Source organism: Protopterus annectens, chromosome 1.part1 (assembly GCF_019279795.1).
Source record: "Protopterus annectens isolate FY-2018-M chromosome 1.part1, PAN1.0, whole genome shotgun sequence".
NCBI classification, from domain to species: Eukaryota; Metazoa; Chordata; order Ceratodontiformes; family Protopteridae; genus Protopterus; species Protopterus annectens.
Genome location: NC_056726.1, coordinates 780,763,289 through 780,781,763, shown reverse-complemented (window position 1 = coordinate 780,781,763; position 18,475 = coordinate 780,763,289). Strand labels below are relative to the sequence as shown.

The 18,475-nt window shown below is 40.9% G+C and overlaps 1 protein-coding gene across 2 annotated transcripts in view; it reads right to left on the bottom strand.

Annotated features, from left to right (window-relative positions):
- The window catches only part of NOL6 (nucleolar protein 6), a 1,772,660-nt gene that overhangs the window by 1,354,113 nt on the left and 400,072 nt on the right, over positions 1–18,475 (bottom strand). For both annotated transcript variants that reach the window (XM_044078098.1, XM_044078107.1), the window contains exon 9: positions 4,351–4,409. In XM_044078098.1, coding sequence (XP_043934033.1) covers positions 4,351–4,409 — 59 coding nt within the window. The remainder of the gene's footprint in view (positions 1–4,350; positions 4,410–18,475) is intronic.

The following is an 18,475-nucleotide window of genomic DNA, read 5'->3' as shown; positions in this document are numbered from 1 at the left end:
TGGAAAAATAAACTTGTGGGCATATTCTTTATTTCACATTCAGCAACCTCTTTAATCTTATCTAAACAAACATTCAGCATGTAAGACATTTTTAGCTATTAATTCAACCTTTCATTTATGTACCTACTTGCTGGAGAATTGCAGCTTTTTTTTTAAATCTAGATAACTTAATTCTTTACTTTTATTACTATTTCTTATGCTACTGTTTTACCAGACATCTCTCTTAAAATACAAGAACTTAAACCCTTAAGGATTTCTCATAAATGCCATCCTTATCAAGCTTTCAAGGCATTCCACAACTACAGTCATGGTACTCTCAGGTGTCTCTCTGCTTATTACCGTCAGTTTTCCTTGAGACCTTCAATGTGGTTTGTGTGTTCCCTCAAACTCAAGACTTTTCTCCTGACAACTATGCCACCTTTTCAGCTAGGAAACAGTGAAAAGCGTCTGAAGACCCAGGTTTACTACTAGAAGGTAAATATGCAACCATTTTCTCTGCTCTAATTGCATTTTTCAGCCATTACATTTTTTTTTTTTTACATACAAGTCTATTTTATAGCTTTTTGAAGGGTTAGTTGGTAACGTCCATTTACGTTAAATACACTCGGCACTCTCTCTAGGCTCTGCTCTTGCTACGTGCATCATTAAATTAATTTACCATAGACTTCTGCTTCAAAACTTTAATAAAATTATAAATTATTCAAATACAACTTAAAATTATACATTATGTTACTCTAATACAGTGAAGAAGCACTTCTTACCCTACAGCTTGCATGCCTTCCTTGTTTTTTTCTCATTTGTTCATTTAATAATATTCTACTCTAGTATGCTTTCGTAAGACTCACACTTATCAGTTCTCCAACAAATTCAGTAAGTCTGCTGTGTTACTGATCTTCTCCGACTCATGAATCTTCCTCATAGCCAATTTTAATTAACTTTGTATGCATCACTGTCCAAGTTCGGTTACATTCGTAGCAGAAATATAAATACATGCCAAAGAAATCGGCTCTCATTCAATATTTTCTCATCATGACAAATCTGCATAGATTATTAAACAGGATTTGTGTTTTTCAGTTTTCCCACTGCATTACTTATCTTCTTCTACCTCTTTAGGGTCTTATCAGCTGGTTCAAATCTAGACTTCTCCATACCCTTTAGGTTAGTTCCTGAGCAACATTCTGTCAATCAAGCATCTTTTTTCTAAACACTGAAAAGGATGTAACTGGGACATACCATTCTTGGCCTCTGACAGGGTTACTGAAGGTTGAGCTGCACACTCGTCACGCTTGCTTGTTCATACTGTTGCACATCCTTTTTACTTTATTATTTTACCCAAGGCTTGTTCAGCGTCTATGAAGGTCTTAGAAGCACTGAAGAAAAAAGCATTAAAATTGCTGAATACAACAGTTTGAACCTCAGTCCAGCTTTTTTTCCACAAATTCCCATTACTGCAATAAATTTGCTTTTATTCTGCCTAGTATGCCCTGAATAACTGATGTCCTTCCTCGGATCGCTGTTGCAGTATTCCAATACTGACGGCTTATCTTGCCAAGACAGCATAACGTTCAATTAGCAGACCAAGAACCTTCCATACGGTCAAGCACTTAACTACGACCCAAGTCCACAGGCATAAGGGATCATAAGCAGACGTACGTGTGCAAGATCCTCACACTATCTTATCACCAGTCAAAATGCAGGACTCACACTCAATTTGCTATTCACGTGGCTGTTGGTGTTACACCTGCTTATGCTTATTCAGATAAGTCCTCAGTTGGGGCACCTTCCTTTCTCGTGTACCTTTGTGATAACATTTGCTAGATATCAGCCGACAGAGGAAAGTAGGATTACGGTAGGCAGAGTCCTTATAAGAACCTCCATTCCCAGTGCTTGTTTTGTCTTGGGGCTGAACATTACTATAAAAATTGCCAGATTCGTTAGTCATTTGTTTTGAAAAAACTATGTATGCATCTGTCTTTGCTAAATACTTAGATTCAATGTTGGAAGCACCTTGCCCAATCTAAAATGGCAGAATAATCTGCATCAGGTGTCCTCATCACACCTAAAAAAAAAATTCAAAAGGCCTAGGCCTGAATTGTTGTCTGCCCAGTCGGATTCAGATGTAGCCACTGAGGTGCTGCAGGAACCACAATACACCTGAATGTTTTTCAGGCTCCCCACTGCTGCAACACTGCTGGAGGCCGGTATGCTGTGCGACTCATGCACAACCAATTGGACCGTTTCGTTTTGCATATTTCGGTAAGCAACAATTCCTTCTTCTGTCAAGTCTGTAACTTTAACAAAGTCTTGGTTGTTTCTTAATGGCAAGATTCAGAGCATAACATACAATGTGCCTACTAACAGATGTTCCAGCTGGTGGACACCAGTCCAGGTTTCTCTGCTTGTGTCTTTCGGCTTTCCCCAGTTAGGGGTCGCCACAGCGGAACTCTGGTCCGCTAATGACTGGTAGTGGATTTTTACGTACCGGGTTACCAGCCCTGACGCACAACCTTCAACGAAGGCACACCCCATTCACGTATGCCTCCACACAGAAGATGCTCTAGCTGAGAATCGAACGGGACAACGTCTTGCTATGAGGCGACAACGGACACCAGTCCAGGTACTTGCCTAAATTTTTATAAAGTTAGTGCAATCAATTCCCTCAGATTATTCTGGAATGGCAGAAAATCTAAGTTTTCTCTTCTTCACCGGTCCTCCATCTACACTAATTTATTTTGTTTTTTTATCTCCTTAGGAAACCTTATATTCCATTACTTTTCTCTTATTTCATTTCTAACGTCTGGATTTCTATCAAGTCATCAGATTGCTTACTTAATGTTTCTTCGACAGCCTCCATTGTTTTACTATTCAACATGACATATTCCTAAAATACCACTTATTTTAAAGACTCCTACATACATTTGCCCATTTTCTTTCCTTTCACAGTGCCATAAGCCATTCCTTGCAGAGCTACATTCTGGATTCCTTCCTGACACTCTGCCCACAAGGTTGTCTAGAACCACAGCTTTCAGTACTTGAGCTACTTTTTTCTTAGAATTCCCAGACTTTATTTCTTGAAGAAAGTCAGACAATGTACGTGTTAACAAAAAAATAAAATAACTTCAAAAACAATTATGTTATCTTTTTTAAATGAAATTATTGGTTGCATCGCTTGGAGAACTATTTTCAGCACTTTAATCAGGGAGCCCCATATCAAAGTATATTCTGAATCTGAAACCTTGTTACCAAGGAAGAGTGACAGTAACCCCATCCTTCCACTTAACGCTCATCCCACAAATGGATTAGGAGCCAGACTGGTTCTTACTGAAGGAAAATGATTCCACAAGCAAAGGACCAGAGGTCACTATAGGTACAATGGACTTCAAAATAAAACCAAGTCTGAGTTTAAACTTAGGCTTCAGATCTCTCATTTTCTGTCTTTCATGCTTGTGCAAAGGAGATTAACACAGTCCATTGAAAAGTCCTCTTGCTGGACGCCTTCAATCACTGTTAAGTACTGGGCATTGGCCTCAGTCTTCTCTCTTTCATGTCAGCATGACAGGGTTGAAGTACATGCAAAGGCCAGTAAAGTCATGCTCCAGTCCCAGGATAAAACATAACTCCTGTGAAAGTCCTGAAACATAATCAGGTGACAGCTAGTATGCTCATTCTGCTCCTTATGTGCTAAACAAGAACACCTTCAAACATTAACCATCAAGAAGCGATTCAAAATCAAAAATCAAGAAGGGCTTCAAACAATGTCAGAGGTTATGTGCAACAGAGGACCTGGATGTGTTCATAAGCCTTAGACCTGGTAGAGTAATTTCATACAAGGGTCAAAGAAAAGGTAAGCACTCTAACAAAAGCTAAACACTTTAAAATGACCAGGAAAAAGGGATACAATAAATGTTTGCCAAATAAGCCTGAACATTTTTTTCACTGGTAACAATTGGGCTGAACCTAAAAATGGTCCAGCAGGATCAATGCTCTACTCTGACAAACAAATTTAAATAAAATAAAATATACCAATGTGTTCCACTGACTGCAGATTTTCCCCTAAAGTAAGGTATAATGCTTTTTGTCTCTCAGTGTTATGCATTCAAGTATTACTTATTACTGTCTCAGCATTACCATTTGACACAGTTACAAATGTACACATTCTGATGTGTACTTAAATTACTCTTGTGGGCCTTGCTTGAAATCCACTTATTTACTTATGGGGTGAGACAGTTAAGAGTCTCAAGCAAGTAGGAACAGACAAAACATATTAAGAACTATCAAAGCTAGTAAAAGTAAGTTTAAACAAACTGGAAGTATTTGCAATGAATGCTAAAGTGAAAGTGTTTATCTTACCGCTGAATCATCTTTGTTCTGTGCCATAGTTATTCCATTTTCAGTAAGGTCAGTAGTGGCTATATAGTGAAAAAGGAAAAAAAAAAGAGACTTACTAATGTGAGGGTAACAGTGAAAAATTTTGTAACAAATAAAAGCAGGAATTTTCTATCCCAGTACTTTCACTTCATCAACTACTAAAAACTCCACTAATTCATACCCATTTTCTCCAGTTCCTGGCTTTGATGAACATTAAGCCTCATAATGCTTAGCAAAAATACACATATCACCTTAAAAACCTCTCTCTATACTGTTTCCTACAAGTTACTGAGGCGATCTATGTCTGGCATAAAAGGCATCCTCGGATCCAAATCTGATGGACCTTTTGCACATCCACAAAAGGAACAGCTTAAGAATCACTAGATCCAAACATTTAAAATTTGCTTGCGACATAAATAAGACATGTGTTAGCAAGACAGATATGCATCTTAGGGTATCCCATGCTATGGAACAAACTCTTCATCGAAGTTTAGCACAGTCTGTCCCTAACCCTATTAGAGCATAATTTTGACAAATGGATGGGAAAACAGAAATTCACCTCGGGCCTGGACCCTATGTCTCTGAAAGACAGAAGCAGACGGTAATGCCCAAATGAACATATCCCCAACACCTAACCTCTAAAAACTTCCTAACACAACCTCCCCTGATAAAATCACATGATACATAGGAACACAGCTGGGTTGGATTGCATGGCTAAGCTTAAAGTCCTTGTGGTAATTAGCCTAGTATACATCTATGAGCCTATAAAGTGCAACTGTTGTGAAGGTTCTGGTTTTAAATTCCAAGTATTTAACAAGGAAGTCCAAAAAATCATGCAAGTGCCCATCTTATATTGGATTACAATGAAATACAACAGTGGGCATCTTTGCATGTTTTTCTTTTGAAAAGTTGGTTGACAGCAAACCGCAGACAAAAATCAAACATGCAATAGTTTTGCACTTTTTAATTGCAAAAATATCTATCTAATAACATAGAGCAGAATGCTAAAGGATACCGACTGGGAATCCCCTTCCAGAATATTTAATTACAAACTGCAGTACTTTATTTTAATTCAAACTTTACATTTCCTTCTCCTTTTATTTTTATATTGTTGTTCCTTCGGCTTTTCCCGGTTAGGGGTCGCCACAGTGGAACTCTGGTCCGCTAACGATTGGCAGTAGATTTTCACAATGCTGAGGTGTCAGCTCGACACCCAACCTTCAACGAAGTCATGGCCATTCACGCATGTCTTTCGAACGCCACTTGACCGCAGGGAGGACATGCAGACTCCACATAGAAGGCGCTCCAGCCAAGAATCGAACGGGAGAACCTCTTGTTGTGAGGCGACAACACTCCTGCTGCACCACCGTGGCTGTAGTTATACTATCTTAAAATCTGTCTGTATTGAAGTTTTTTTTTGTTTGTTTGTTTAGCAACCTGTACAGTTGCCACTGCCACCTTTGAAGAGGCAAAAACCTGACAAAAGCTCCTCTTTTTGCTCCACCTATTACCACACCCTTTTCAATAAGCAAATGTATTTGTCGTCTCTTGTGAATTTAATAATCATGCTAGCAACAGTTTAAAAAAAACACTACATAATATGCTAAATGCAACATAAAATTGTATAAACATTCTGCACAATTTAAAAGACATTCATAATACTGTATGGGTAGCTGGTACATTTTTTGAAACTAGATAAGCATGGAGAAGTCTAAAAATCATACTCAAGAAATGAGGGCAGGAGAAGAAAGTACAGTGAAAATAAAAAACTCACAAGAAATTTTACCACAGAGAACACAGTTTAACTGAAGGACAGAGCCATTGTTTCACTATTATAAAAACAAAAGTGCGAACTTTTTGGGGTACTTATAAAATGCATTATGAAGAAGATTCATTTCATTACTCTAACTTTCTGCTAATTAGGCACATTTCATATCATCCAGGATGCAAGTTACAAATAAACAAAAGACTATTCTAAAAAAATATATAAATGTAAACAAGAAATCCGAGTGAAACAGTAAACATTTTGGAAAATGTACTTCAGGAATATGTTAGCTCTGAGAATAACTAAAATTAACTGGCAAGTAATCACCGAAACTGAATTTCCTGACTGGAAAAATTCTTGACAGGTGGCAACTTGCAGGTAGGTTTGTGTATGTACTTGTTCACAACACGGAAAATTGTAATAGAACATAAAGATAATAACAACAATGCTGTCCCCCTTTCTTTCTCTGCCTTCCTGAAGAGCATGTTTGGTCTGCTGTGTAACAAAATAATCATCAATTTACTTTAATCATTAAAGGAGAACCGCACCCACAGACTCAAAAAAAATGTTTATTTCATCATGGTTTGGTGTTTCCTACATTTTAACATCACTCTGGGACTATTTACAGTTTTTTAAATATTTTTATATGTAATTTCTGAGTATGACCACATAGGGTCATCTTGAAGTGATCCTGATTGTTTAGTCTGCCTCTAGGTATCCCAAAATGCAGTGCTTCCCTGTAAAAAAATTACATCACGTGGGCCTTTCTTCCTAAAGTTCCTGTCACTGCATTGATTTTACATGCATACACTGCTATCTTTCAGTCTCTTAGTTTTACGTAACATTTCATGCCACTCAATGACAACTTTAAACACAGTGTAAATGCCACAGAACATACCTTAAAAGTGCTTTTTACTGCTGCTTCTTTTTAGAATGGATAAACTGCAGTCTTTTGTGAAGCCTGAATTGTACTACTTCGACTCATCTCCCATCCTCCTTCACACCTAACTTCCCTAGCTGTCAAAGTGCTAAAGATAATTTGAGATGTTACCTGCTGTGATTGACTCATGTACTGTTTCCTTGTTCTAACCGTTATTTTCTGTATGGGTAAGGGAAGGACCAGGGAGCTGTGACATTACAGCATGGGTGTGTTTTTAGGACAGTCATAGTGATATCAGTTTGGGGAGGGAATTATCCAGAAAACTACATGTATTCATTGGCATTGATGACATCAATGAACTGGAGACTGCAGCAAGCTTTTCCAGGGCTGGATAAAAGTTTTTTGAAACTGAAACCACCACAGTACGGTAAGGTACTGTTCTAGTGGAGAGAAACAGTTGATTTAAAATATTTTAAATGCTGTGTTGTTGTTTATTTACAGCAGGGACTGTAGACAGGGAGAAAAAGAATACAGCAGTTCAGCATTTAATAACAGAATCATGTTGTCCTTTAAGACTGCACAGTTGAAACAAACCAAACTTCGGCAAACTACTCTAACACTAACAAAAGCCTGTCTTTCATGATCAATCGAAATGCAAACGGTCATTTCTTGGTTCATTTTAATGTGCTTTCATTGTTCTTTAACATACCAGTTAGAATAATTTATTAAAGTCTCAATCAAGCATCTACCTCAAGCTAGCGTTTTATCAAATGGATAAAAACATAAAAAACAGAACTGTTTTAAGGACCAAAGTTACTATAGTCACCCAAGACATTCAAGATTTTTTTATAGTTCTGTTTAATGAAATCATTTCCTTGATGCAAGATGCTCAGCAAAATGACATCCTCCTTCCTTCTTGGTATACCACTACTACTACTCAAACCTCATTGCTGAACTGCACAACTTATTCACTTAGCAAGCCATTGTCCTCAGAAAAGCTTAGATGTTCTAACTTTAAACCTGAAACTCTTTGCTGATGTGATCAGAGAAGCAGTATTGCACCTCGCAGATTTCAAACTACTGGTTAGAAACTGCTCTGGCAGGCTGTTACTTGTTTTATCGCCAAAGCCCACTTACACATATCCCTGCATCTCATTGCAGTATTAGTTCTTGTAGATGGGAATGTTATAAAATGTGCCCTGAGCAGCTCTACCTTGAGAAAAAGACTAAGGCTCACTATATCCAATGTAAGCTGTACAGTTCATTAACATCCATCTTTTAAAGGCCTGCTGGACAAAGTCTATTTTCAAAGGAAACACACGGAGAGATTACAGACAATAACCATTACATGGAATCATTGTTCGATGACAAAAATTACACATGCATCTATATGTTGATATAATACACACAATATAAACAAGAGATTTGTGAAGTATAATTCTTATGTAGAAAAATACCACTAAGCAATGTTAGTCTAAACAATTCAACAGGTCTGATGAATAAAGATTAATTAGACAAGGCATTCAAAACATTATAAATGCAGTTTGCCACTCAATAACCTGCCTAGATTCGGATGCATGCAGACAAGAACAGCGAGCATAACCAGTTCTCTAATCTAACCAACAGCCTGAAAGGAAGATATGAAATAACAGACAGGTAAGGCAAGGGCAGCCTATTAAGGTTCATAGGTTTGCCAATTAGGACAGTTAATAAAGAAGATGCAGTGGGAAAAACAAGTAAGGTTTTAATGAAAGAAAACAAAAATGACAACGGAGCTAGGATAAATGAAAGTGTAAACTAAGAATTTATTTACTTATTTATTTGTCTTCAGGGAAAGTCTAACTGGATGATATCCATTTTCAGCAGAGGCCCAGGGAAAAAAAGCCTCAATTGTTTACACTGTATTACACTTAGTTCCAGCTAAACACATTATAGTTACATTTCTATTTAGAGTAGAAAGTTGATTATTCGAACTAATTGGGACATAGGGTAGTTCAGATAGTCAAACTGTTCGGATAATCAAACATATAACTGAACTGGATAAAAAACTCCTAAAATCTTGTTTTTTCTGCGGACAGGATCACCAGCAACAAGCAAACCAAAACATCTGCAGCAATTGGAGAGACCCCAAAAGTTCCTCACCAAAAGGATAAAGGGACTCCAAAATCTGCCATATGCTGCCAGATTGAAGAAACTCCAGCTCTATTCAGTCGCATACCGTCTGCTCAGAGGTGACATGTGCCTGACATACAAGGCCATGTCCAACCCGGAATTAATGGACATGCTCCACCTCAAAAAATCCAAATCCACCAAAACCACTAGAGCAAGCGACTTAAACCTTAGCACGGATATAAATAGGACATGCTGGAGGGACAGATTTATCACTCAGAGACTCCCTATGCTGTGGAATAAAATCCCGGTCCATGTGAGGCAGAGCACCTCGCTGGCTCTGTTCAAGAGAAATCTTGACCTGTGGATGGGAGATCGTAGGTTTACCCCGGGAATCATCTCTGTGTCACTGCTGGACAGAGGCACAACAAACTAATGGGTACAGTATTTTTTCATATAAGGGGTGGCGTAAGCCACAGAACTTTGGGCTAGGCTTATAAATGCCTTAGGGCAGACAACCTAGTATAAACCTATGAACCTATGTAGGCAGCAAATGAAATGTTGCAGATCAGAGCATATTCTTGTTTCCCCACTTACATTAAAACTAGCATATAATGTGGTATTTTACACTATATGCAACTTGCTTCATCAATAATTACAATGACTTCCAACAAACGCAAAGCATACTAACACAAATATCTTCCTGTTAGAAATGTTACTCAGTCTTTGACAGCACAGGGGACTCCCACTCTGAGTCACTTCTCCAAGATATCATACAAAGCATGACTAGTTTGTTAAAAAGACAGCTAAATAAAGCACATTCTAAACTGCTGATAAAACTAATATACAACTCCTATATTGACAAAAAAAAAAACTTTAGATAGCTAACCTCTGAAAATAGGCCAGTTTTGCCAGAGACAAACACTGGTGTATGACTAAAAGTAACTGCACCTTTACAGGAGTTAAAATATTTATAGACTTCTGAAATGTACGCCATTATAAGGAATGCTCCCTCTTGTTGAATCCTAAGCATTCACTAATCTGGACTGAGCAGGTCTATCGCACATTTATTGTCAGGATTTCTGACAGACATCACTCCAATAACACTAACATCAACTCATCATAAAGCTCTAGTAGGCAGTCAAACGGCTTTATCATACTGTAACATTCCAAATGCTGTAAAACTGTCAATAAGTATTCCACATTTTGCCTGTTTTTTCCACTGAGAGATATTGTTTCACATGACTCACATTTAGGCAACAATAACAAAAAGTACAAAAAAAATACACAGTTTGCAAATTTTAATAAAAACTTCTTGCGAGTGATTAACACCCACATCAACCAAATACAATATTTAAAATTACCTCGACAATCCTAATGTTTAGAGCACCACACAACTGACTCACGCCCCCTTTCCCACTGACTCAGTAACCTTTGTACAAGAATGTCCTATCTTGAGATTTTACAAGGTCTGGTTATTCTAGTGGGCAGCACCTGCAACAGTCGGCATTCGGATAATCGACTCTCTACTTTACATTTGTACACATACAGTAGTTAAATTTATAAATTCTATGATTTTACAGAGGTAGAATTTACTAAACAGAAAGCCTCCATGCAGCTTAGTGGATTGTACAGGCAGAAGTTATGTATAAAAAATGTTTGTCATTTCAGAGAGAGGTTGATAGTATTCTGTTTAAGGAGAGTCTTTGGAGAGTATCATAGTTAACACAAAGCCTTAACCTTGTGATAAGCAAGTGCTTGACCAGCACCTGTTTGCTGAGGGTTACTGGTGGTGTATTCAGGGAATAAGCCAGGCTGCAAGGTTCAGGTTTTGCAGCTGAGGATGCAAAAATCTGTCCCTCCTGCTAGGGCAGCAGGAAGGGGATCTGATTTAGGTGCCATGGTGGCACTGCTGCCGGACTGGATAGGAGTGGGTACCAGTGCTGGCGGGGCCAGTCCGGAGAAATAAGAATTGTCCTTGCTTTGTCCTGTTTGATCTTGAGTAGTACTTTTGAGAGGAGGGGCAGAGGTGGAAAGGCATAAATTGAGAGGTTTTCCCAGGTAAAGGACAGGGCATTCACTTTCCATGCTTGGCTGTGGGGATTTCTCGTGCAATATTTGCTCAATTGATGGTTTAGGACGGAGGCAAATAGGTCCACTTCTGGTGTCCCTCACCTGTGGGTTAGAAGTCTGAATGAGTTGGGTTCCAGTTTCCACTCATGTAAGTCCAGTAGATTTCAGCTTAAGTCATCTGCCAGTGAATTTTGTTTGAATGGCAGGAACTGAACTTGCAGGTGCACTTGGTTGCTCAAGGCTGTGTTCCACAGGGTCATGGTTAACCTGCAGTGTGGGTAGGAATGAGTTCCCCCCTGCTTGTTTATGTACCACATAACTGTGATGCTGTCTGTCTTTATCAAGAGTTGTCCTGGAATGATAAGGTATTTGAAGGCTGTCAGAGCATTCTGTACAGCTAACATTTCTTTTTGATTGATGTGTAGGTGAATTTGTTCTGGGCTCCATTTGCCTTGAATGCATTTGCCAGCCATGTGAGCCGCCCATGCATAGTCTGACGCGTCTGTTGTCAGGGTTTGGGCGGTGAGGGGTTGAGTGAAAGGGAGTCCCTTGTTGTGGTTCAAGCCTCTGCCCACCAAAGGAACTCTGTCCTTAGACAAGGAATGATAGGAATAATTGTTCCCAGGTCTTTAGAATGCTGGCACCAGAGACTTAAGTTCCACTAAAGCTTCCTCATATGCAGTCTTGCATATGGAATTAGTAGAATGCATGAGGCCATGAACCCTAGGGCTTGCAGTATTTTTCTTGCAGACAGCTGGGTTCTGGTGGTCATTAGTTTGAAGTAGTTTGTCAAATCAACCTGCTTTTCTGGAGTAAGGAATGCCATCTGGGAAGTTGTGTTCAAGCTTGCTCCAAGGAATACAATCTTTTGGCTGGGCACCAGATGTGATTTCTTTTAGCTGATGGTGTACCCCAGAGAAGTTAGAAGTCTCTTTACAAATGCCAGGTGAAGTAGCAATTACTGGCTGTCCTTCTAAATCAGGCAATCGTCCAAGAAGGGATAAATTTGAATATTTCTCTGCCTGTAGTATGCAATGGCTGGAGCCAGGCACTTTGTGAATACCCTGGGCGCACTAGATAAGCCAAAGGGAAGTGCAGAGACAGTACAGTTGTGTACACTTACCATAAATGTAGATGTTCGAGTGTATTCTCTGTTGCAGTCATCACATTTGGATTACCTGCATGCAGGTAACCCTCAGCCAGCCTGAAAACCAGAGTCTTCGGATTTCTGCGTCGGATGCGGTCTCTTCTTCCATGACGGCAGGTCGTCAGGGGCATAAAACATGCAGCCGACGCCATTACATCAGTTTTTCTTGCCTCAGATGTCAGGTGCTCCCACAATAGGAAGCAATTATATGGTATGGTACACCCCCATCAAAAAGCAAATACACCAGAAAAAAAAAAATATACCAAACAAGAAGGAAAGGCAGAGCCAAGAGAAGTCAGAGGGCTGGAGGGAGGGTTACCAGGACTGTAACAGTGAACACACTCGAACATCTACATTTATGGTAAGTGTACACAACTGTGCTATGTACTTCGTGTTTCACTGTTGCAGTCATCACATTTGCATTGATTCCCAAAGCTAAGGAAGGGAGGAGGTAGTTAAAGAGCATTAGGGCCAGCTATTAAGCCTTGCAAGCCTGCAGTGGCAATTCCAGCTCTGGATTTAGAAAAGATAGGCATGTGGTAATGCTTGTTGAAGGTATGTACAGAGCTCCAGGTAGCAGATTCTAGAAGTCCCTGGTAGGGACTTCCTCTGAGAAAAGCCGCAGAGGTAGATGCAGCCCTGGTGGAATGTGATCTTATCCCCTGTGTGGTACGTTTTCCATGGTGCTTGTAGCAGAAATGAATGTAATGGGCTATCCATTTAGAAATGGTTTGCTTTGAAACGGCCTTCCCCGCTGCCCCTGCAGCAAAGCCAACTAGCAGCTGTTCAGATTTTCTGAGAGGCTTAGTCCTGTTCAAATAAAATCTAAGTTGTCTGTGCATGTCCAGAAAGTGCAGTATTCGTTCCCCTTTGTTTTGTGGATTAGGGAAAAAAGTAGGCAAATGAATGGACTGATTTAGGGCCACACTAGACACCTCCTTGGGCATAAAGGAAGGGTTAGCCCTGAGGGAAACCCTGTCTGCATGGAAGATAATGAAGGGTTCCACTGCCAGGAGGGCCTGAAATTCAGACACGCTTCTTGCTGAAGTGATGGCTAGGAGGAAGGCTGTTTTCCAAGAAAGGAATTTCCACTCTGCTGTTGCAGCTGGCTCAAAGAAGGGGGGGGGGGGCTTTTCCAATTCAAAGTTAAGGTCCCAGGCTGGAGTGGGAGCTGTCCTGAGGGGTCTTAAATTTTTGGCCGCTCTAAGGAATTGTTTTAGCAAGGGGTGAGAGAAGAGGGGTGGTTCAGTATTATAATGTGCTGAAAAGGCAGAGGTATGAATTTTAATTGATGAAAAGGATAGGCTCTTGTGGAGCAAGGTGAGAGATTGGCATAATGGTTAAGGTGTTTACCTTACAGACACAAGGTGCAGGGTTTGATTCTCACATGGTGTAATTGGCTAGGCTTACAATGGCTCACAAGGGCAGTTAGCCTAGTACTAATCTATGAACCTATGAGCATTTCTGCTAAGTACTGTAAATTATGAGGTAAGCGGAGCACCACTGTGCCCATCCCCTGAGCCTGGCTCCAGGAACAGTATCTTTTCCACTTTTCAGCATAGGATTTTCTAGTACTAGGCCTCCTTGCCTCCAGAATGACATCCAGCACCTGCTTACTAAGGGATGCTAGAGGAGAGCTCAAGAAATTAGACAGGCTGCAAGGTTCAGGGTTTGAAGTAGAGGGTGCAGAATCTGGCCCACCTGCTGGGACAGCAGGGAAGAGGTCTGAGGCAGGTGCCATGGTTGCAGCAGTGTCATACTGCGCAAGAGGGGGTACCAGTGCTGGCATGGCTAGTCTGTTGCAATCAGTATTGTCCTTGGCTTGTCCTATTTGATCTTTAGTAGAAACTTCAAGAGGAGAAGCAGAGGGGGAAAGGTATAAACCGAGAGGCTTTCCCGGGTAAAGGACAGGGCGTCCACTTTCCAAGCTGAACTGTGGGGAGTTCTTGTGCAGAATTTGTTCAATTGGTAGTTCTGAGGGGACGCAAACAGGTCTACCTCTAGAGTCCCCCATTTGTTCAAGAGGTTGAACATTTTGGGTTCTAGTTTCCATTAGTGTGGGTCCATGATATTTCTGCTTAAGTCGTCTGCCAGTGAATTTATTTTGCCTGGCTGGAACTGAGCTGGTTGGTGTACTTGGTAGCTCAAGGCTGTGTTCCACAGAGCCATAGCTAGTCTGCAGAGAGGGTACGAGTGGGTTATCCCCTGCCTTTTTATGTACCACATAACTGTGGTGTCTGTCGTTACCAATAGTTGTCTTGGAAGAATTCGGCCTTTGCAGGCTATCAGAGTATTCTGTACAGCTAACATTTATTTTTGACTGATATGCAGGTGAATCTGTCTGAGCTTCCATTTGCCTTGAATGCATTGCCCTGCCATGTGAGCCCCCATGCATAGTCTGATGCGTCTGTTAGGGTTTGGGCGGCAAAGGATAGAGTGAAAGGGAGTCCCTTGCTGTGGTAGCAAGCCTCTGCCCACCAAAGGAACTCTGTCTTCATAGAAGGAATGATAGAAATCATTGTTTCCAGGTCCTGAAAATGTTGACACCATAGGCTTTTTAGATACCACTGGAGTTTCTCATGATTATATAAAAATACTTCATGATTGGCTTCTCTGTTAAACACTGAAGAAGGCCAGGTCAAAACCCGGGCCGAAACCGGTTTGTTTGTAAGCCTTTATGTTGCTTTAGTAGTTTATTATTAAACTACTTATTTATCAGCGGTCCACTTGTTGCTGGCTTGTTTTTTTCTGTTTTTTTCTGTTTGTGATACTTTTCTAGCCGCGCAACTCCTTACGTGCAGGGGTTACTTTTGGATGTTTCCTCATATGCAGTCTTGCACATAGAATTAGTAGAATGCAAGAGGCCATGAACCCCAGGGCTTGCAGTATTTTCCTTGCAGATAGCTGGGGTTTTGTGGCCAATAGTTTGAAGTTAGTTGTCACATAAACGAGTTTCCCCTGAGTGATAAATGTCATCTGGGAAGTTGTGTTCAAGCTTGCTCCCAGGAATACAATCTGTTGGCAGGGTACTAGGTGAGATTACTTTTCGTTGATGGTGTACCCCAGTGAGGTTAGAAGTTTCTTTACAAATGCCAAGTGTTGTAATAAGCAAGTCCTGGCTTTCTGCATGAATCAGACAATTGTCCAAGTATGGGTAAATTTGAACATTTTTCTGCCTGTAAATGTAATGGCTGGAGTTAGGCACTTTGTGAATACCCTGGGCACAGTATATAAGCCAAAGGTAAGTGCAGAGAACTGATAGTGCATAGAGCCTTTCCTGAAGCATAGGTATTTTCTGCAAGATTCCCTTATTGGGATGTGCAGGTAAGCTTCTAGAAGTCTAAGGTAGCCAGCCAAGCATCTTTGGCTAACATAGGAAGAAGCTGTTGAAGAGTTAGTATTTTGAATTTTGGAATTACCAGAAAGTTGTTGAGAATAGAGAGGTCCAGGATAGGACGCCAGGAGTTGTCTTTTTTGGGTACCAGAAAAAGTCTTGACTAAAAAACTTGTCCCCTTTGTTCTGCTGGGACAGGCTGAATAGCCCTGATCTAACCTGCTGTTGGGCCTCCGCCCACTGATTTGGGGGTAGGTCTGGCCAACCATTTGGGGCTGGTAGTGTGTGGATGTGGAATCTGTATCCTTGGGAGACTATGCTCAAAACCCATTTGTCCTGGGTAATGAGTTCCCATTTTTTTGCAAGCAGGATGCAATTTCCTCCTAAGGGAGCGGGTAGTTGAGCAGGGCTTGGAAGGGTTAAGGTTAAGTCATTGTGCCATTTTTCCGTAGGGGGGTGGCTTACTACTTCCTGTTTTGGAAGTGGGAGCCCCCCACTGCTTAGGTCAGTGCGTAGCCTGAAACTGTAGTCTAGGTGGTCTGCTGTTCCTGGGTTTGGCACCAAGAAGGCCTGGAAGGGACTGAAAAGGACTAGTTCTTTGAAGGCCAATGCCTACTGAATCTGGGAGGCTGTACTTGTAGGAAATCTTTAACAGTTTGCATAGATTTAGCTTCTTCCTCCATCCTTTTGAGGACTTCTTCTGCACTGTTGCCAAAAAGGCAGTCTTAGTTTAAGGGAGCATCCAGTAATTTAGCTTTAACATGATCTGGCAAGTTTTGTTCCTTAAGCCAAGTATGCCTTCCAAGTACAGACCCAGTGACAGCAGCCCTGCAAGATGCTTCTAAAGTGTCAAAACCACATTGCAAAGTATGTTTATCAACTTGTTCTGCAGAATGCATTAAATCTTGCAATTCTTTGTGTTGAGCCCAGTCAGGGATCAACATAATTTTCTGTTTAAGTAGTCCCATAATATTATGCTGATACTTTAACATATGAAACTAACAATTTAAAGCCGTAATGGCCAAAGCAGTAGAAGTGTATACCTTCTTACCCCATATGTCTAAAGCTCTAGAATCTCTATTAGAAGGGGTAGGATTTTTGGCAGCAGTTGCCTTAATGCCTTTTGGTCCTTGGGAAATGGTCTCTGGATCCACAGAAGGATTCTTGAAGAGGAACTTCTGAGAGTCAGATACTCTGCAATACCTGTCAGGTTTTCAAGGATCTGGAGGTAAAGTGTCTGGGGTAAGGCTAGATTTCAAGAAGGCATCATCTGCAATGTCCTGAACAAGAGGGATAGATAAAAGCCTGTGTTGAGGCAGGAGTAATAATTCCCCAAGTCTCTTTTTGGAAATCCTGGCTTTCCCAGTGGAAATGCTCCCTAAGAGTATGCAAGGTTTCACCGAAAGAAAGATCTTCTGGAGGGGAAGCAGAGAGAATGGAATCCTCAAAAGCAGATAAGGGCAAATCCTGTTAATGAAAAGGAGCAGAAATACCAGATTCCTGATCAGAAGACTCAGAAAGAAAATCAGTTCTAGGTCTCTTGTAGGGGGAAGGCTGGCTTCCCCTAATTAAGGTAATAAGGTCTTCAGTCATTCTAAACATTTGTTTTTGAGGCATATGGGCCTGAGCTTACGGTTTGGTCATTTGTTTTCCAGGCGTAGTGTGGGTTTTTGGCCTGGATGAAAACAATGGAGTCGGTTTAATATGAATATAGGCCTGAATACACCCTCAGAAGCTGGTGCCTGCACAGCGGCTCCGGACCCATCCAAGGTAGAGACATCTGCAGGTTCCATAGTCAAAGAAGCATCTCGCGGCATACCGGACTCTGAATGGATCTCAGTAGAGGCCTGCGAATCTGAAGTAGTGAGTATCAGGGGCTATGAATGCGCCTCACTGAGTACCGGCAGACTGGCGACTAGCTTAACGGAAGCGTCATCGGCAGTTTTGGACCTATGCGTTCCGTCTCTGTCATTATCCTTACATTTTTTTTTTGGGAAATCGGTAGTCGGATGGCTTAACTAAGCCATTTCGGAGTACACAGATCAAGTACGACAGTAATTGGCTGCAAAAATAGCCCAACGACAAATAGTATGGGTATTGAACAAGGCACAAAACCGACAGCGAGGGACATTGTGGTCTTGGCCTAAACAAGGAATGTAATACGAATGAAAATCTCTATGAGGTATTTGCTTTCCACAGGTTAACTTTTACTGACATTGGTTAGAGCAAAAAAAAAAAAGATCCCAATGGGGTACTTATCCTTTTTGAAGACTTCAGGTCTGAAAACTCGAAAACGAAAATTTCAGGAGATGGCCGACCGGCACTTGCGAACTGCTTCTGCTTCGGGCACAGCACGGCAAGAAAGACTGATGTAATGGCATCGGCAGCATATTTTATATCCCTGACGTCATGGAAGAAGAGAGAGCATCCAACGCAGAAATCCGAAGACTGGTATTCAGGCCGCTGAGGGCTACGTGCAAGCAGATAACCGAAATGTGATGACTGCAACAGTGAAACATGAAGAACATCTGATGGTGCATAGAGCCTGCCCTGAAACATAGATATTTTCTGCAAGATTCCCTTATGGGGATGTGCAGAGAAGCTTCTTTTAGGTCTAGGGTGACTAGCCAGGAGAGTCCTTGGCTAGCATTGGAAGCAGCTGTTGTAGTGTAAGCATTTTGAATTTTGGGACCACCAAGAAGGTGTAGAGAATGGACAGGTCCAGGATAGGGAGCCAAGAGCCCTCTCTTCTGGGCACCAAGAACAGTCTGGAGTAGAAAAACTGTCCTCTTTGCTCTA